General features: G+C 46.3%; 1 protein-coding gene across 1 annotated transcript; it reads left to right on the top strand.

Moving 5' to 3' along the window:
* Positions 1 to 23: 23 nt before the first annotated feature.
* On the top strand, positions 24 to 19,511 carry LAP3 (leucine aminopeptidase 3). Its single transcript, XM_007673219.3, has 13 exons — positions 24 to 172; positions 2,014 to 2,129; positions 2,998 to 3,052; positions 3,510 to 3,615; positions 4,985 to 5,144; positions 6,908 to 7,072; positions 8,713 to 8,871; positions 10,269 to 10,393; positions 11,866 to 11,954; positions 13,361 to 13,463; positions 17,412 to 17,491; positions 18,105 to 18,214; positions 18,969 to 19,511. The coding sequence occupies exons 1-13, from the start codon at positions 59 to 61 to the stop codon at positions 19,162 to 19,164; spliced, it is 1,578 nt and encodes a 525-aa protein (XP_007671409.1). The 5' UTR covers positions 24 to 58; the 3' UTR covers positions 19,165 to 19,511.
* Positions 19,512 to 20,320: the final 809 nt, after the last annotated feature.

Here is a 20,320-nt window from a genome sequence, read left to right as displayed (position 1 = left end):
GCGGGCCCCGCCGCCCCCGGCGGAGGGCGGTGCCTGGGGCTGGCGCGGGCCGCTCATCATGCTGCCCCTGCCGGCGCTCGGCAGAGTCGCCTCCTGGACGTTGGGCGGGCGGCTTCTCTGCGCTCGGGCTCTGGCCTCCACTGCCCACGGCTACGGCGGAGCCATGCAGAAGGTACCGGCCGGGCGGGGGCGGGCGGTGCAGAGGAGCGGCTCCGGGCTTCTCGCGCGGGGGGCCTTCCTGTCCACCTGGGGGAAGCGGCCTGGTTCATTTCCCAGAGCCCCCCGGGCCGGCCTGGTCACTTCCCAGAACCCCCCGGGGTGGCCTGGCCCCTTTTCCCAGCGCCCCCCGGGGCGGCCTGGTTCGTTTTCCCAGCGCCCCCCGGGGCGGCCTGGCTCATTTTCCCAGAGACCCCCGGGGCGGTCTGGCTCGTTTTCCCAGAGACCCCCGGGGCGGCCTGGTTCGTTTTCCCAGCGCCCCCCGGGGCGGCCTGGCTCATTTTCCCAGAGACCCCCGGGGCGGCCTGGCTCGTTTTCCCAGAGACCCCCGGGGCGGCCTGGTTCGTTTTCCCAGCGCCCCCCGGGGCGCCCTGGCTGGTTTTCCCAGCGCCCCCCGGGGCGGCCTGGCTCATTTTCCCAGAGTCCCCCGGGGCGGCCTGGTTCGTTTTCCCAGAGCCCCCCTTGGGAGTCGGAGGTCGTGGGTTCTAAACCCGCTCTGCCACTTGTCTGCTCTGTGACCTTGGTCAAGCCGCTTAACTTCTCTGTGCCGCAGTGACCTCATCTGTAAAAAGGGGATGAAGACTGTGAGCTCCACGTGGGACAACTTGATTAGTTTGTATCTACCCCAGCGCTTAGAACAGTGCTTCGCACATAGTAAGCGCTTAAATGTCACAATTATTATTCTCTGGGTCTTAGTTACCTCATCTGTCAAGTGGGGACGAAGACTGTGAGCCTCACGTGGGACAAACTGATTACCCTGCATCTACCCCGGCGCTTAGAACAGTGCTCAGCGCATATTAAGCGCTTAACAAATACCATCGTTGTTATTATTTCCCCACCCTGGAGCCGCGCGAAGCTTCCCCCCACCCCAGGTTGTGGGTGGAATGTTTTTGTAGTGATGCCGGCGGCCACCTGCTGCGGAGAGGAGTAAAAAATAATTCGGAGGGCCCGAATTCAGCATCTCAAAAAGCTCCACTATGCAGTGTACCTCCTCAGAAGCGGTTGCCGGCTGGAGATCATCTGCCCGAGGAGGGAGCCTTTTGCTGTCTTGTGCTCGCTAAATCGAATCACCGAATCTTGTGCACAAGAGATGCTCCCACGCCCCTGACATGAAGGGGAGGAGGTCGTGCACCCGCACTCCCTCCTCAAGGCTTGGGGGTTCAGTGTGGGGAACAACTGCAGGATCTGCTCACCCACTCCACCACCCAAACAAGTAGCACCTTCGGGCGCTTTAAGAAACGAATTAAGGAAAAGATGCGCTGCTAGAATAGAATACCATCCTGCTTTGGACTTAACGAAGTGTAACGTTGAAGTACTGTTCCCGTTCACTCTGATTCAGAGACTAAATAATAATTGTGGTATTTGTTGGGCCTTTACTATGTGCCAAGCACCATCCTAAGTACTGGGGTAGGTACAAGCTAATCGGGTTGTCCTACGTAGGGCTCACAGTCTTAATCTCCATTTTACGGATGAGGTAACAGGCACAGAGAATTTAAGTGGCTTGCCCGAAGTCACACAGCAGACGAACGGCAGAGCCGGGATAAGAACAAATATCCTCAGACTCCCACGCCCATCCTCTTTCCGCTGAGCCACGCTGCCTCTCTGAATTATTGTTGTACTTTCAGAAGTTACAGCGGGATGGGTTGTGAGAGACATTTTGATCCGAAAACAAAAACTGCTTTAGAAACATGACTCTTTTTTTTAATAAAAAGCTTTCTCCGGTTATCTGGATGACTTGGACAATAATGCCAGCATTATTAAATAATATTTTACCTTTTGACTTTGCACCTCTCCTAGGGCCTGGTTTTAGGGGTGTATGCGAAAGAAAAAGAAGCTGAAGCCATTCAGTTTACAGATGCCGGAGACCGTTTCGATCAACTGGTGTCTGGGAAGCTGAGAGACCTCTTAGCTATGTAAGTGTTCGTCTTTAAGTTCAGTACTCTTGGAAGATACTTTGCGAAATTGTTGGGGAGGGGGCTTTAAGTATTGGGTTTATTGTTTCAAGCCCTATGCAGATATCCTTTCCAAGCGCTTAGTATAGTGCTCTGCACATAGTAAGCGCTCAATAAATGAATATTCTTTGAGTTTTCACTGAAGAAAATAATTCAACCTCATCCTACCGTTTTTTTGTGCTTATCTTTGGAATGTTATGGGGCTTTCATGGCAGAGTGAGCCTCCAGCACTTAACCGCGCCTCTAAATGCCTTCCTTGTTCTGCTTCTCCCCAGCATATTTTTCCCCACCTAGATCCCATCTGTTCCCAGCTGTTGACAAATCCACCTCCAGTACTGCTTTGAAGAAAGAAAAGGGAACCAAATGTGCTTTAGACAGATCTCTCTGTCTGATGTTTATCTCCTACCAGCTGTTAAACTGCCCCCTCATTCTCACCTTGTAACAAACAGGCAGCTTTCATCTTTGTTCACAAGTGTTTTTCCATCCCTCCTATTTGCAAGCATTTTCAACCCACCAGACTTATACTTCTCCTACTCATGATAACTCCTACTCAGGATAACGCTGAGTGTATTACATAACTCTTGCTCATCATTATTATCGTTATTATTATTCTGTATGAATATTGCTGACAGGTTTAATTAAAGATTTTGTTGGAGCCAGAGATCCCAGGTTCTAGGAAATTTTGCTAAGCTGAAGATGATCTGAATTATGATGAGCATTCACTTATTTGAGAGTTAATCTTAGAGTTAGTTGTGTCAAGTGATCAGGGTTTTTTTGGGTAGATGATGCCTGCTCAGAAATCCTAATGATTCACTTTTTAATGTTTTAGCTCCGGGCCTCCTTTGAAAACGGGGAAAACTCGCACATTTCATGGCTTGCACCAGGTATGAATGAAACCGATGTCGTTTCTTAGAGAAAGCTTTCAGTGTTGAATGTACTTACCATTTTATAGGAATTTTAAATGTACTTTGGCTAGCAAAGCAAATGGAATTTTTATTGAGTTATCTCAGAAATTTTCTTTCATGAGTGTAAAATAGTCTTATATGTCTGTAACACCTTCGGTGATTCCTCAATTTTAAGCCTTTCACTTCTGAATCATAATTCTTCACAGATTAAATAGAAATCTTTGCAAAGGAAAGACATCTTTTCTGAAATAAGAAAAGAGGGTAAAAAATAAGAGGCAGCCATTTCTCTTGCTATTCCCTTTGGGGCCCGAGGTCCTGAGAGCTAAGATGTCTTTGCTTCTCCCCATTCTTTTACAAGTGGAGGCCAAGGTTGGTACAGCTCCCGGAATCTATGACAAGTGAAGAAATGTTTTAATTTTATTTCTTTGTACTACAGGATTTTCCCAGCGTTGTCGTAGTTGGCCTGGGTAAAAAGGCGGCTGGAGTAAATGACCAAGAAAACTGGAATGAAGGCAAAGAAAATATTCGAACGGCCGTTGCAGGTTATTCTGGTTTCTGTAACTTTTCTGGTGATTTGCAAAGTTCAACCTCAGTTTCCTTTAGATGAGCGCCATGAATTTTGCTTTTTTTTCATGAAGGAAGTGTACGTTGTTATGCAACATCGGATATTTCCTGTAGAGAGGACTGATTGGAATTACGGACATTAAAAATATTCTCAGTTGTTTTGCTTTAAAACCCCCTAGTGATGATAGGGAACTATGCAGTATTATTCACGACACGTTCGCGATAACCTTAGCCGTGTTAGATTTAAACGGTTGGGTGGCTCCGGTTCAAAATATTGCCCTGCTAAGAAATGGCTTCTGGATGTGGTGGCTGCATTCCCCAAACCCCAGCAGTATCCAGTTAATAATTACAGTAGTTGCATATCAGTGCAGCCCATCAGTCTTTTTTGGTACTAGAATGACTGAAAGGGTGGGTTACTTTAAGTCAGATAACCCAGATAGCTGAAAAAGTCCTCTTGGAACTGATTTCTCAGTTATGCAAATTCAGCAGAAATGTAACTTGGCAGGAAGACTGTGGATTGAGGAAGTTACAGAAAGTACTGAATAGTCATTAATAATCGTGGTTAATCTCTAGGTCTCGGCTCGTTATAATTGTTAAATTTGCATTCAAAGTTCATATTCAGTGAGCAGTAGTGAGATAAGTTTTGCTTACTGAGATTCTAAACTACAAGGCGCCATCAGTGTCAGTCATGAACTTTGCCCAGTTGATTTGATTTATGATGTTGGTATTAGTGCTGCCTTTTTTTTTTTTTAATAGTATTTGTAAAGTCTTTACTATGTGCCAGGAGCACAGGTTTTGGAATCAGAAAGACTTGGATTCGAATCCCGGCTCTGCCACATGTCTGCTCTCTGACCTGGGGCAAGTTACTTAACTTCTCTGGGCCTCAGTTACCTCATCTGTAAAATGGGGATTAAGAGTAGGAGCCCCACGTGGGACAGGGACTGCGTCTGATTTGCTCGTATCCACCCCGGAGCTTAGTATAGTGCTGGGCACATAGTAAGCGCTTAACAAGCACCGTAATCATTATTATTATCACCAAACTAATGAGGTTGGACACAGTCTGTATCCCACATAGCGTTCGCAGTATTAATCCCCATTTTACATATGAGGTAACTGAGTCACAGAGAAGTTAAGTGACAGAAGACAAGTGATGGTGCCAGGATTAGAACCAAGATCCTCTGACTCCCAGTCTTGTGCTCTTCCCTCAAGGCCACTCTGCTGCTTCTTTATTCAGCAAAATGCGCTTGAATAAATTTGGGCACTCGGCCAGGATGCCAAGAGGATTTGGAAGTATTAAGTATCATTCCTCTTCCCGCCTCCTGATGTGAGACTCCATTTTTGTCTCAGCCGGCTGCAGGCAAGTTCAGGACCTGGAAATCCCTTCCGTGGAAGTGGACCCCTGCGGAGACGCTCAGGCTGCTGCAGAGGGGGCCGTCCTCGGCCTCTATGAATACGATGAGCTGAAGCAGAAAAAGAAAACCGTCGTCTCGGCCCAGCCCTACGGAAGGTGATGGGAATGAAACGCGGTAAAATATCGTGCCCTCTTTTTGTGCGGCTGGGCCTCGTAGAGAGGAGCTACGTGCTTGCCGTTTCCTAGGCCGGTTGTCCCCGGAGAAGCAGCGTGGCTCAGTGGAAAGAGCACGGGCTTTGGAGTCAGGGCTCATGAGTTCGAATCCCAGCTCTGCCACTTGTCGGCTGTGTGACTGTGGGCAAGTCACTTAACTTCTCTGTGCCTCAGTTCCCTCATCTGTAAAATGGGGATGAAGACTGTGAGCCCCACGTGGGACAACCTAATTCCCCTATGTCTACCCCAGCGCTTAGAACAGTGCTCGGCACATAGTAAGCGCTTAACAAATACCAACATTATTATTACCCCCACATCTCTTCCTGCCGCGCCCCCCCCCCTCCCCTTCAGCCCTTTCGGCCACTTAGGGTGGTTGATGTCATCGCAGTACAAGTGCACTGTAGCATTCCTTTCATGTGCAGTTATTGGGCTTCTCACTCTCCACCCTCTCCTGCCCCCTCTGAGGCTTTCCAGCATACACATACCATCCTTATTTCCTACTCTAGGAGCTGGGTTAGTATTACTTTACTAATATCAGTAATTGTGCTACTTACTGAGCACTTACTGCATGCCAAGCACTCTATCGAGTCCTGGGACTGATACAATATAAGCGGATCGGACACAGTGCCTGATCCGTATGGGGTTCCCAGTCCAAGAGGGAGGGAAAACAGATATTTTCCCTCCATCTTACAGATGAGGAAACTGAGGCAAAGGCAAGAGGACAGAGCTGGGATTAGAACCCAGATCCTTCGACTCCTAGGCCTGAGCTCTTTCCACTCGTTCATGCTGCTTAAGATTTTTATTTGCGGGCGGGGACGGGGAGGCTTAGCTGGGATAATTTTAGAATGTATTTTGAGTGTATGCTCTCTCTGTTCCATTTCTATGCTGCTTTTAGTAAATTTTAGTTGCAGGAGATAAAGCAGTGCATGAAAGGATCTCTACATCCTTCCCCTTATATAGTTAGTCCCCTGTGGGGAGAGATCAAAAGAGGGGCAGAGAGGGGTTTAGTAGGTAATGCACCATAAAGGAAACTAATTGGGAGAAGCATTGCTGTCTCTAATAAGGCTCATAAAGCCATTCGAATTTTGCAAGCTAGTCCTTTTGTGAAACCCAGTTTCCTCCTCTTCTCTCGCGCTCCATGCTTATGTTTTTAGCCTCATTTTCTTGCTCTGTAGAAAACAGAAGAAAATTCATCCTCTCCAAACAGATTCTTCCATGGGATTGAATGAAAAAAATAAACAGTTTGAGAGATATCTAAGAGGAGTAGGGGGGGTTAGTTGCTTTCTGGGACACTACAAAAAAACCTGATTGGTTCTCTAACTGCCCAGGAAGTGGTTAGTGGGTATGTGGGTTTCCTTCAGCGTCTGAATGGCTCTGTGTGCATATGTGCGTCTCTCTCTGCTTGTCATAATGCTCTGTGTGTGTGTGTGTCTTGTAGCCTTGTGAATCTTGGAAGGAGTTGCTAGTCACTAATATGAAGTATTAAAAAGCACCAGCCTTGGAGTCGGGGGTCGTAGTTCTAATCCTGGTTCCACCATATGCCTGCTGTGTGACTCTGGGCAAGTCACTTCTCAGTACCTCAATTCCCCCATCTGTAAAATGGGGATTCAAACTGACCTCCCCTGGGACAGGGGACCATGGTAAGCGCTTAACTGGTACCATTATTATTATTAATAATTATTCCATTGTGTCCATGCTGTTCTTAGTGATGAAAGCCAAGCCTGGCAGAAAGGGGTTCTGTTTGCCAATGGGCAAAATTTGGCTCGGCATTTGATGGAGACCCCAGCCAATGAAATGACCCCAACCAAATTTGCAGAAACCATCGAGAAGAAGCTGAAGAGCGCCAGTAGTAACACAAAGGTCTACATAAGGTAATTTCAAATGGGCTTTTACTTTTTAAATTGTTAGGCCGAAACTTCTTTATCTAACATGACGACAGTTGTTTTTCTCTTTGATCATTCTAGCCCTTTGGGGTTGGTTTAGGTCCTCTGGAGGCCAAAGGGCTGATGGAGCTAGGGAAGAGGCAAGGCAAGTGTTTCGGAGCATAACTGATAGAGATTGCCTGGCTGCCGTGGGGAGATGGGGTGAAGAGAAGCAATGAGGAACGAGATCCTTGCCCAGAGGGAGAGGGGAGCTACAGATGGAGGAGAAAAGGGAAGTGGGGATATTGTGGGAGAAAGAGGAGGAAGGTCTCCAACAGAACTTGGAAGCTGTGGAGCGGAAGGAACTTAGAAAGAGAGCCAGGGATGCGGAGAAAGCCGGCCCGTCTTACACTGAGGTGTTCCTGCTTGTGGCCACCACCGACACAGGTGTTTGTTCAGAGCTCCACAATTCTTGTCTCCTTGGTTAGCTGCTGCGACTCCCCCAGAACACACAGAAAATCGCCGGCGGAGCAACCTTTGTTGTAGGGAAAACACGGCTCTCGGGGTTCGGATAGAATTTTTCGAGTTGTTCAAAGTGGTCTTTAGTCGGTTCTGCTACACAGGGGTTGTTTCGATAGAGTCTAGCATTAAGCAGAAATCTGTGTATTACTCTGGCCGGATTCAGCACCACACCCTCGAACGCAGCGTGGGGTTCCACTGTGACCAGGCAGACAAGCGTTGTCAGAAAGGTGTTTCCTAATTGTGCGGTTATGTTCTACCCAAAATTCGCAGGAAAAGTATGGCAGAAATGCCTGCGGGTCTTTTTCAGGGGCCCGAAGAGCATCTCAGAACCCTTCTTCTTTGAGAAGAAATCAATCGTTACTTGTGGGTGGATGTGGTTTACTCCCATGTCTTCTGAAAGGCAGATTGGACGCCCAATAAAGCAGAAGTAGCTTCCCTGAAGAACAGGCTCTCTCACAATCGCTATTTGCTCTGTCAGCTTCCACGGGAAAGATTAAAGGTCTCACTGGCCGTTTTATATTCCAGGATATTCACATTATTTCTGTGTTTCATTTGACGTGACCCTCAGTTATAATAACACCCTGCATTTATAGAATGCCTTTCCCTTAAGAAGTTCAAAGCATTTACGACTCCGGGCTTTTCTAAAGTATGCCATCGTACAGGCCTTAACGAGCCTTCCAGAGTGAATAGGCAAGGGTAATGTCACGCTTCCAGAATATGAGCTTGTGGGTGATGAATGGTGAATGAATAACCACTGGTTATGTAGGGGTTCTCGTAGGTTGCTATTAGTTTCCAGTTGTCTCAGTCCGTGTCTCGAAGAATACTTTTTTCACCTTTGGGATAGATGTAAGAAAAACTAAGGAAAAATGGAAGTATACATATCAGATTTACGTCTGACCCCCATTAAATCCAGTAAGCAAGAGAAATTTGACACATTGGGACTGAAAAACACCTACGCATGCACATTTTTGGAGGTGGTTTTAAAATGCCAAATACGCATGCCGCTTTATAACGGCCTGAGGGCAAAGTTATTCTATCATAGGAGTGGTTCAAGTTTGAGTCTAAGAGAAATGGTTAAAATATATTTACTCTTCTTTCCTGCCCTTTTCCTCCCATTTTTCCTCTAGACCCAAGTCGTGGATCGAGGAGCAGGGGATGGGAGCGTTCTTAAGTGTGGCTAAAGGCTCCGACGAACCTCCGGTCTTCTTGGAAATTCACTATACGGGCAGCTCCGATGCAAGTGAACCTCCTTTGGTGTTTGTCGGGAAAGGAATTACCTTCGATAGGTAAGTATATTGAGTTTCAAAGCAGAGTCATCTCTCTAGGCTGGTGTCGTTTGGTGGTGACAATTACTGTAGGCCCGCTTTTTCCACGTTCGTGATGCGAAGGGGTTCTGGAGAAAACTTGAGAGCCGTGTTTTGAATTACTGAGTAAGACTAATAATAATTGTGGTATTTCAGTGCTTACTATGTGCCAGGCACTGTACTAAGCGCTGGGGTGGACACAAGCCCCGTCCCACGCGGGGCTCACAGTTGTAATCTCCATTTTTTGGATGAGATAACTGAGGCTCAGAGAAGTGAAGTGACTTGCCCAAGGCCACAAAGCAGACAAGTGGCAGAGCCGGGATTAGAACCCATGACCTACCGCCTCCCAGGCCCGTGCTCTATCCACTACGCTGTGCTGCTCCTCAGTACCCTCTGTTAATCTGAGGACGGTCCAGCGTCAGCACTCTGCTGTGGTCACTCTGGCCACTGACGGGGTTTGGCTGTAGAGCTATCGTATCCATTTTATGCTACCTAGAGGAGCAGCGTGGCTTAGTGACAAGAGCACGGGCTTGGGAGTCAGAGGTCATGGGTTTGAATCGCGGCTCCGCCACTTGTCAGCTGTATGACTTTGGGCAAGTCATTTAACTTCTCTGTAAAATGGGGATTAAGACTGTGAGCCCCATGTGAGACAACCCGATGACCTTGCGCTACCCCAGCGCTTAGAATAGTGCTTGGCACCTAGTAAGCGCTTAACAAATGCCATCATTATTATCAATATACGCTCGCCTGTGGCACCGACCGCCCCCATTAGACCGTCAGGGCCGAGAGGCTCCCGAGGACTAGCAGCACCTCCTTGGCTGTCGAGCTGTTGGTCCCGGATTCTTCGCCAATGGCTCGCCTACCGTTTATGAAGCGAGACTCCACCTTCACTGATCCGAGAATGGAACTGGAGATCTGGAATTCCCAGTACTCATCTCAGTTATATAACCGACTTGCCTGGATGCTATGAAAAATGATCTCTGAGACACTCGGGGTCAGGTTCTCCTGCTACGCGTCGCCACGCTCGGGGCGTCTCCTAGCCAGTGACCCGAGCATAGAAAGGGAGAAAGGCAGCAGGGAGGATCGGCTGTGCAACGTGGGTGACGAATGTTTAAGAGTGCCTGTGAACGCTGTTCAAGTGAAAAGGCTGGGAGTGATTCCTCAGTGGTTTTGTAAGTAACTCGCTGTTTTGTGAGGGAAAACAGGTCTGTTGAGGAAAAATAAACGCTATTCCCCAAGATGATGATGCATTGAGTTGGTGGGTGGTAAAGAAGAATTGTGCGGGTTACTCGCCGTACATTTAGAACGCGACTCTGGTCACGTCGCCCGTTAACTGGGGCTGGTTTGACTCTCGGTGTCCTCCGACTTGTCTTCTGTAGCGGCGGCATCTCAATCAAGGCTTCTGCGGGCATGGATGCCATGAGAGCTGACATGGGAGGGGCGGCGACGATCTGCTCGGCCATTGTGACCGCAGCAGCTCTGAAGGTGCCTCTCAATATTGTCGGTAAGTGAACACCGACCTCGGACAGTGAGCTCGCAGGGAAGGTCGCTAGAAATCTGGCACGTGACTGAAATTAGAAGAACCGCGGCATCTGTGGAATTGATCCGAAGGAAAACAGTGTGGCCCAGTGGAAAGAGTACAGCAGCGTGGCTCAGTGGAAAGAGCCTGGGCTTCGGAGTCAGAGGTCGTGGGTTCGATTCCCGGCTCCGCCGCTTGTCAGCTGTGGGACTGTGGGCAAGTCACTTCACTTCTCTGGGCCTCAGTTACCTCATCTGTAAAATGGGGATTAACTGTGAGCCTCATGTGGGACAACCTGATGACCCTGTATCTCCCCCAGCACGTAGAACAGTGCTCTGCACATAGTAAGCGCTTAACAAATACCAACACTATTACAGGCCTCAGAGTCAGAGGACCTGGTTCTAACCCTGGCTCCACCATGACTGCTGTGTGACCTTGGGCAAGGTATTTAACTTCACTACGCCTCAGTTCCCTCATCTGTAAAATGGGGATTAAGTCTGTGAACCGCATGTGGCACGGGGACTGTGTCAAAGCTGATTAGCTTGTATCTACCCCAGCGCTTAGTTTGGTGCCTGGCACGTAGTAAGTGCCTATCAAATGCCATTTAAGAAGAAAAAGAAGAAAAAAGAAAATTATTCATGAGGACTAGTTGGCACATAGTAAGCGCTTAACAAATGCCATTTAAAAAGAAGAAAAAGGAAAATTATTCATGAGGACTAGTTGAAGGTGCTGTGGAAACACTGAATTTCGAACTCACCGCCCTCTGCCTCCCATTCTGGTTTCCCAAAGCACCCAGGGAGTGAGGCGGAGGAGAAAACTCTCATCCCACATGTTGCTGAAAGAAGTTCTGCCCTCTCGCTCCCACAAGGTGGTACAGAGAATCAGCGGGGCTCAGTGGAAAGAGCCCGGGCTTGGGAGTCAGAGATCATGGGTTCGAATCCCAGCTCTGCCACTTGTCAGCTGTGTGACTGTGGGCAAGTCACTTAATTTCTCTTTGCCTCAGTTACCTCATTTGTAAAATGGGGATGAAGACTGTGAGCCTCATGTGGGGCAACCTGATCACTCTGTATCTACCCCAGCGCTTATTGCTCTGCACATAGAGCTTAAATATCAACATTATCATTATTATTACAGTGGTGCCCGCCATCCACTGATTGTGCCTGCTAGAACCCAGTGAGGTTGGCTGTAGAAAATTTTGATTTAAATATGCTTTGCTACTTCAGAATTTGGTTCGGCCGTGAGTGCTCCTAGTTTTATGCAGAGATGTTAGGAGACATCCGCCTAGCCGATCCTTGATGCCAGAGAGAACCAACTGATGTCGCTGTGGGTGAGAGAGGGAATGTAGGGGGTTAGAAGGGAAGAAAATTGATACTCTGCATTTCACCAGAGTGTTAGGACCTTCTGTTGGCAGAGTTTAGTGGATAGAGACACTTTGAATAGTTTTTTCTGTCTTTCAGGATTGGCACCACTTTGTGAAAACATGCCCAGTGGTAAGGCGAACAAACCAGGAGACGTCGTGAGAGCAAAGAATGGGAAAACAATTCAGGTAATGACATCCATCCTGAAACGGTCAACTCAGTAGCTTCAAATGAATCCAAGACTTTAGGTTCACTAGCTAATAATCAGGCAGTGGTATTTATTGAGCGCTATGTGTGGAGCACTGTACTCAGCGCTTGGGAGATTACAATGCAAGAGAACTAGCAGACACGTTCCCTGCCCATGAGGTTACTGTCTAGAGGGGTAATAATAATAATATTTATTAAGCATTGGGTGCCAAGCACATTCCTGTCCCACAGTGAAATATAATGTATTGCTTTAAAAAAAAAAAAAGTACAAAGCTCTCACTAGAGACCAAGTGAAGCGGGTGTTTCTTTGCTTTTTCCTTTTCCTCACGAGCTGCCTCAGGCTGGGCCGTGCTGCTGCCGTGACTCTGGTTTTGGGATTTCCGGCCTGCTCCACCTTTGGAAGGCAGGGCTGCAACTCGCGTGGGGCCAGCGCCTTTGAATCTCTTCCCTTCTCTGATTTTGGTAAACTCAAAGTAGCTGGCATTTTAGGAGCAGCATAGAATTAAGAGAGGATGGTAGGCAGCGGAGAAAAGTCTCGGAGATGGTGGAATATGGAATCTGGAAAAGAGGTATTCTAATGTCTGTTCTTTAATCTGTTAGGTTTATTGGCTGAAACCATCCCCTGGGTTTAAAAATAGAGAGACATAAAAGAAGTTTACCACTGCACACTTTTATTACCCTGTGTTCTACCCAAGAGTACCCAAACCGAATAACTGAAATAGGTTTTCATCCTAAACAGCCCGCTGATTGTCAGTTGAGTTTATAATTGCGCAGTTTCATCTTGATTCACCTGTTTCTATGTCAGAAATATACCAAATGTCAATTTTTTTTCTTGAAAAACGTGGCGGAGAGGGGAAATGAGTCAGGGTGGCCTAGTGGAAAGAGCACGGACTTGGGAGTCAGAGGACCTGAATTCTAATGCTGGCTCTGCCCCTTGCTTGCTGTGTGTGATCTTTGGCAAGTCATTTAATTTCTCTGTGCCCGTTGGCTCCACTGTAAAAATGGGGATTCAGTATCTGTTCTCCCTCCTACTTAGATTATGATCCCTATGTGAGCCAGTCTACTCCAGTATTTAGAACAGTGCTCGATGCATAGTATAATAATAGCAATAATTATTTTTAGTTCAAAAATCTCTTGGGGCATTTCTAACCATCAGGTTAAAGGTATGTGTAAATCCAAGACTCTCATAAATCTGAATGGAGTTTTCAGATTCTGTTCCCAGATAAATTCAGAGCTTCATAAAAATAGTGTGTGTATTGCCCTAAATTACCTTAAATCATCTTAATCTGACTTTTTCCAGTTTTAAAAGAGCACGGTTGAGGGTGTCTTGCTTTTCGATCATTTCTGATTACCTTTCTACCTGACCTTTTCCTTCTCTTATCTGAAGGTTGATAACACCGATGCCGAGGGAAGATTAGTATTAGCTGATGCACTCTGTTATGCACACACCTTCAATCCAAAGGCCATTTTAGATGCCGCGACACTAACAGGTAATTTAATTTCCTTTTCCTGCCCCGATCTTGGAAAGATGTCATTCTTTTGCTACTTGTTACAGCCCAGTTGAGCTCAGAACATTTTCTCTCTGTCCAGGACAGGATAGTCTCGGTTTGTTTTATGCCGTTCATCCAAACGTGTCCGAGAACAGCTTGCAAAGAATGCAGTTGAGTAGACGGCTTCCTTCATCCAGGTCCTAACTACCGACTCTCTTCCCTTAAATAAGCCTTAGCACAGATCTGACGCACGTTATCACGTGTACCGTTTCTCCCGTGTATGTGTATCTGTGGTCATTCTCAACATCTCTCTCATCCTGGACCTCATGGCCCCAGACTGCTGAGTTTTTCTTTGCTGCTCCGTTAGCGATAATAGTATTTATCAAGCACTTATTGTGTGCAAAAGATTGTACTAAGCACTGGACACAGAAATGGACACAGTTCCTGGCCCTCAAGGGGCTCACAACCAACGCCAAACCTCCCCGTCAACCATTCTAACAAGTCAGCCTCCTTCAGGCTCTCTTGCCAGGTTAGTGAAAACACAAACACAGACACACAAAGGTCCCAAAAGCCCACCTCCTCCTGGATGTCTTCCCAGATTAATTCCCAGCTTCCCGAGTCCTATAAACCCATCGGCCACTTCGGGCACTTATGAACTGATTTATAACCCAATCTCAGCACTTCGGTGTACATTTTTTATTGGGTTATACATTCACTGTTCATTCTGATTACTCTGTACATATTTTTGTATCTTCCCCAGTGGAGTTTAAGTGCTGTGTGGGCAGGGAATATGTAACTTGTTTCTTCCCTCCCGAACGCTTAGTACAGTACCAAGCACCCAGTGGGTGTTCAGTAAATGTTACTATAACCGTTACTACTGCTCTGGCATAATGCAGAGGGGAAACCCAGTCTGTCATTAGACTAAGCACTTCCCCTCCCCACAGCACTCCCCTCCCCACAGCACTGTACTCGTCCGCTCAACTGTCTATATTTCCATTACCCTATTTATTTTGTTAATGAATTGTACATCGCCTCGATTCTATTTAGTTGCCATTGTTTTTACGAGATGTTCTTCCCCTCGACTCTATTTATTGCCATCGTTCTTGTCTGTCCATCTCCCCCGATTAGACCGTAAGCCCGTCAAACGGCAGGGACTGTCTCTATCTGTTGCCGACTTGTTCATCCCAAGCGCTTAGTACAGTGCTCTGCACATAGTAAGCGCTCAATAAATACTATTGAATGAATGAATGAATAAGCACAGGAGACCTTCCAGCGTTCGTTGGCAGTAGGTCAGCCCAGCCCCCTCGAATTTCTCAGGGTCCAGTTTCTTGGAAACCCGCCTCTATCAAGCTAAAACCAATAGTAATAGTATTAAGCTTTTAGTGTTTGCAAAGTACTTGTACTAAGCGCTGGGAGAGAATGAACAGGTGGCAATTAGACATGATCCTTGTTCCTTATGGAGCTCACAATCTAAGAATATAAGTTGGGAGGCGGGACTGGAGATGGACACATCAGCAGTTATGAAACATAAAATACAACACGGACAAATAAAATAAAAGCAAAATCAGTAGCCTGCAGAAGGAGCAGAATTTCGGGCTCTTAAGGGCGCAGAGGCAGGGCCCACCCATAGCCACAGCAACCAGAAAAGGTCTCTATTTATAAATCTCTGTGTCCTCACTTGTTATTCTTTGAAACTTTTTTTCCAAAATAATTTAATGCTGAAAATGAGCTATGCAGCACTTGGGCCTCCGCCTGCTTATCCTGAGTTGAATCAGGGCAGCGTATTGTTCAAAAAGAGCAGTGACTTCCTAACCAGTTTTAACAGGCTGTGATGATGATAAACAGGAACTTCCTTTTCCCTTTTTCGCGGTGGTTATGACTGCGTAAATTCCACGGCAAAATTCAGGGATACCTTCGGCTGGATAAAAGTTGTGAGGAAATTGATTCCCTAGTGTAAGAAGTTATGACTCCCTCTAGACCCTCAAGCTGGTTATGGGCAGGGAACGGGTATGCTAATTCTGTGGCGTTGTACTCTCCCGAGCACTGAGTGTTCTGCACATAGTAAGCGCTCAGCCCTTATGCCCCTTTTGCAGGTGGAGTTTACTGTCCATCTTATGCGCTCTAGATTTAGTTGGGGGTTTATAGTGCAGCCCGTCCAGCTTGGAAGTTTCTAATCTTGTTTAGCCGGTCCTGGTGGGATAATTTTCCCTGTGTTGAGTTACCCTCATCCCCCCGCCGGCATCAACTTCCCTGAGGCTTTATTATGTCCTTAAGTGGTGGGTCAGAAACCTCCCGCAGTTAATAAAACAGCCAAGCTTTGATGTACCGAACTGTCATCATTTGTTTCGGTGACCCGCTTAAGCCTAGGTAATTCATACCTCTGTGAGGAACCATTCTCTCGGTAACATCAAAAGCATCAAAGGAAGAACAGGGAAGATGTTTGGTCGAGAAATGAAAAGGGTTCAGTAAGTGAGTCGGCCATGAAATATAATGCACAGAGCCAGGGATTGTGAAAAATTCTATATTGGGAGACCATCAAAATACATTTGATTTTAAAGGGGGCATCTTATTTGTTCAGTAGCTAGTAGTGGGGAAGCAGCATGGCCTAGTGGATAGAGCCTGGGCCCGGGAGTCAGAAAGACTTGGGTTCTAATTCCGGCTCTGCCACTTGTCTGCTGTGTGACCTTGGGCAAGTCACTTCACTTCTCTGGGCCTCAGTTACCCCATGTAAAATAAGGATTAAGACTGTAAACCCCACGTGTCGGTGGACTGTGTCTAACCTGATTAACTTGTATCTACCCCAGCGCTTAGAACAGTGCTCGACACACAGCAAGTGCATAACAAATATTAGTATTACTATTATAGCACGGGGTTTGCTGTGTGAGAAGCAGCGTGGCCTGAAGGAAAGAGCACAGGCTTGGGAGTCAGAGGACACGGGTTCTAATCCAAGCTCCGCCACTTGCTTTGTGACCTTGGACAAGTCACCTAATTTACTGTGTGCTTCAATTTCCTCTTCTGTAAAATGGAGCTTAAATGCCTCTTTCCTCTCCCCTTTAAGCTGTGAGTCCCGTTTGGAATGGGAACTGTGGCCAATCTGATTTATGGAATCTTTCCCTGTTGGTTAGTTTAGTGCTTAGCACAAAAGCACTTGAGATAACTCTTCTAATTAGAGAAATTTACACTAGAGAGTATTAATCCAAAAAGTGTGCGGCCCAATAGAAAATGGTGGTTTGAAGCAGCGTGGCTCGGTGGAAAAGAGCCTGGGCTTCGGAGTCAGAGGTCATGAGTTCGACTCCCGGCTCTGCCACTTAGCTGTGTGACTGTGGGCAAGTCACTTGACTTCTCTGTGCCTCAGTTCCCTCATCTGTAAAATGGGGATTAACTGTGAGCCTCAAGTGGGACAACCTGATTACCCTGTATCTACCCCAGCTCTTAGAACAATGCTCTGCACATAGTAAGTGCTTAACAAATACAAATACCAACATTATAATTCAGTCAAAAACAGTCAAATACAGTAACTAAAAGGGAATCTTTTTGTTGCTCGTTTTCCAGAAAGCATTCAAAATGGTATTCAGTAATCAATACCTGAAATGATTAATTTGGGGTAGTTTTATCATTCCTTTTTTTCTGACAGTCACCCGAGGGGCAGGTTTAAGTGAAGAGATCTAGCCCAGAAGGTAAAATGGAAGAGAAGGGACAAGGTTTATTTACAGACGAAATAATCGGCAACTAGAACTAACCATAATGTCTCCTTTGGGGTGTGGTTTTTTTATATCAATTTCCCCAATGGTCCATCTGTTAGACTGTAACCTTTTCATTGTGCTAGAAAGCCAGTGTTCTAGAGCAGATAAAACCAAAATCAAATTCTTTCTCTGCACATCTCCCCACTCCTAAAATATTTGTATTCTAATGAACCTGGGAAAAAAATTAACTTATTGTATTTTACAGGTGCCATGGATATGGCCTTGGGGTCAAGTGCCACTGGAGTTTTCACCAATTCTACCCAATTATGGAATCAGCTATTTGAGGTAGGAGATTTTTTTGTTCTCAAAATAACTTTGCGTGAGAATTAAATTACTAGAAGTAATCAACCTTTTTCTTTTTGATTAGAAAGCTTAAATTTTAATGATGTTTCCTTCCCTGCTTGTTCTTTTTCTTCAGTCGAACTGATTTTGTCGATCGTAACCCCTCCCTTACTCCCTACCAAACCTTTCAGCAGATGCCAGATGAAATTGATCTTCTAGAATGTAAGCTCCTTGTGGGCAGGGAACCTGTCCATCCAAACCGTTTGAATTGTATACTCCCAAGCATTTAGTACAGTGCTCTGCACACAGTAAATGCTTATTAATAATAATAATGTGTGGCATTTGTTAAACGCTTACTGTGTGCCAAACACTGTTCTAAGCTATGGGGTAGATACAAGGTAGTCAGGTTGTCCCACGTGGGGCTCACAGTCTTAATCCCCATTTTACAGATGAGGTAACTGAGGCACAAGTGGCTTGCCCAAGGTCACACGGCGGACGAGTGGCGGAGCCGGGATTAGAACCCACGTCCTCCTACTCTCAAGCCCTTGCTCTTCCCACGGAGCCACGCCGCTTCTCAGTAAATACATTTGATCGATCCTCTTCCAACTCTCTGCAGGCCGGCGTTGATACTGGGGACCGTGTCTGGCGGATGCCTCTCTATGAACATTATTCCAAACAGGTTGTCGATTGTCAACTCGCAGATATTAATAACCTCGGGAAGTATAGGTAAGTAACAGTCACTAAAATCCATATTTGTCCTGCTAAACCAGATGTCCCTACATTATTTTAAATAACTTCAGACGTTCAGGCTGTGTTCTGTTCCATCTCTTTGTTTAGTGTCTGGCGCGAGAGTCAAGGCTTCACTTTGGCGGTTGATTTACAGGCTGCAGGGTCAGCCTTGCCGCACCTCGTATTGAGATTTTAGGATCAAGTGTAATTTTTTTTAATGGTATTTAAGCGCTTGCCAAGCATTGGTCTAAGCACCAGGGTAAATGCAAGTTAATCAAAGGTTGGACGCAGTCCCTGGCCCACGTGGGACTCACGATCTAAGTAAGAGGGAGTATTTATGACTATTTTGAGAATGCCCTTGGCCACCTCCTTTATGTGGGGCTACTTCATTCTGCTTTTCCGCCGGCAGGACATGACAAAAATGGAATACGTCTCTCAGGATTGTACTTCCGGTGCCCTTCCTGAAGTATGGGATCAGGTCCGCTACGATGGGGAGAAAGAGGGAGTCTGCATTCTTTGATTTTCCTTAAAAAAAACAAAAAACGGAGCAAATAGTAGCCGAGATTTTCATGGGCCTTCCTCCCCAAGGGATTTCTGGTGTACTAAAATTAGGCTTCTAGGTGTTGCGTGCCTCCATAGAAAAAATGCCCTCCTTTCACCGTAGAGTCTTCGGGGCCTCTAATTTCACATTTAGGTTTCCTTGGGGCTACGATTTAAGGATTTTACAGGGTTCTGTGTCCTTGTTTTGCAGATCCGGAGGTGCTTGCACAGCAGCCGCGTTCCTGAAAGAATTTGTGACCCACTCGGCCTGGGCTCATTTAGATATAGCAGGTGTGATGTCCAATAAGGATGAAGTGCCTTATCTCCGGAAAGGAATGGCAGGGCGACCTACAAGGACACTAGTCGAGTTCCTGATTCGGTTGAGTCAGGGAAAGCAAGGTGTTTGAGTCCTAGTTCGGGCATCTTGCAGTCTGCCCTAAGTTGGGCAGAATCCGTTTTAAAGAAACTTAATGATGGCTGTGATTGTAATTGAGCAGAATGAACAAGTCCTGAAGTATTTTGTCTAAGATTACACAGATTTGGTGATGATGGGCAAAGCTGACCTATTGCTTGACCGCTGCTATCTAAATATTTTTGTAAGTGATTATCGATCAAGACTAGTTAACGTTCGATCTCCGATGATCGCTGGGCTCACGGACAAACGGAAATGCACGCTTTTTCAAGTGGAGGTGAGCCAACCGGATATTACTATGCAATGGTCCTTTACAATAAATCATCTTTTCTGCTACCCAGAGTTGATGTTTGGGCTCATTGCTGCACTGACTCGTGTCGCAAGCCATTCTTGCAACGAAATAATCCTGGAAAGACGATTCGGCTGAACAGCAAAAGAGCTTTTATGTGTACACAGGTTGTTCCATAAATGCTTGCCGTCACACACAGTGTTACAAGGATAAAGGGTCTATGGGAAGTTCTGTATAAAATCCATCAATCTCTTATCTTCACTCTGCCCATTTAGAGCAACCTCCATAGTAAACATTCTCCTCTTTACCTTTTCCCTCCTCATACATCCACAAGCCAAAGATCCCTTCATTAGCCCCGTAGTCCCATCTCACTGACACAATGCCTCGTGGATTTTTAGGGGAGTTCGAGCCATACATTTCTGGTAGTTTCTCAAATGACTGAGAATCAATCTGGGATTCATCTGACAACTCACTAAAACTCTTTCAGTTGACGTAGTTTGACAAAGCGTCTCTAATTTTTGAGGGTGGGCCCGTGTATTCCAAGAAAGTGGAATAGCATGTCATAAAGAAGTTGGTTCGACCTCAGTTTCAAAGTATTTATTGGGTGCCAACTATGAGTAGATCCCTGTATTGCTTAAGGAATCAACTCGAGGAGCTGGAGTCTGAAGAGATGAACCAAAACGGGCATCCGATCTGGGGGGTCAGCTTGTGGAAAGAGTTTGAAGGCGGAGGCTCACAGTTCGCATTCGAGCCCGAGGATAACAGAAAGATGTCGATGAGCTGAATGACGTGGCGAAATTATTCTAGTTCAACTTGCAGATGGACATTTGGGTGCATCTGCTTGGTGTAATGGAAAGAATAT

Source organism: Ornithorhynchus anatinus, chromosome 18 (genome assembly GCF_004115215.2).
Source record: "Ornithorhynchus anatinus isolate Pmale09 chromosome 18, mOrnAna1.pri.v4, whole genome shotgun sequence".
NCBI lineage: Eukaryota > Metazoa > Chordata > Mammalia > Monotremata > Ornithorhynchidae > Ornithorhynchus > Ornithorhynchus anatinus.
The sequence above is the reverse complement of the archived record's forward strand: the minus strand, read 5'-3'. Positions and strand labels throughout refer to the sequence as shown.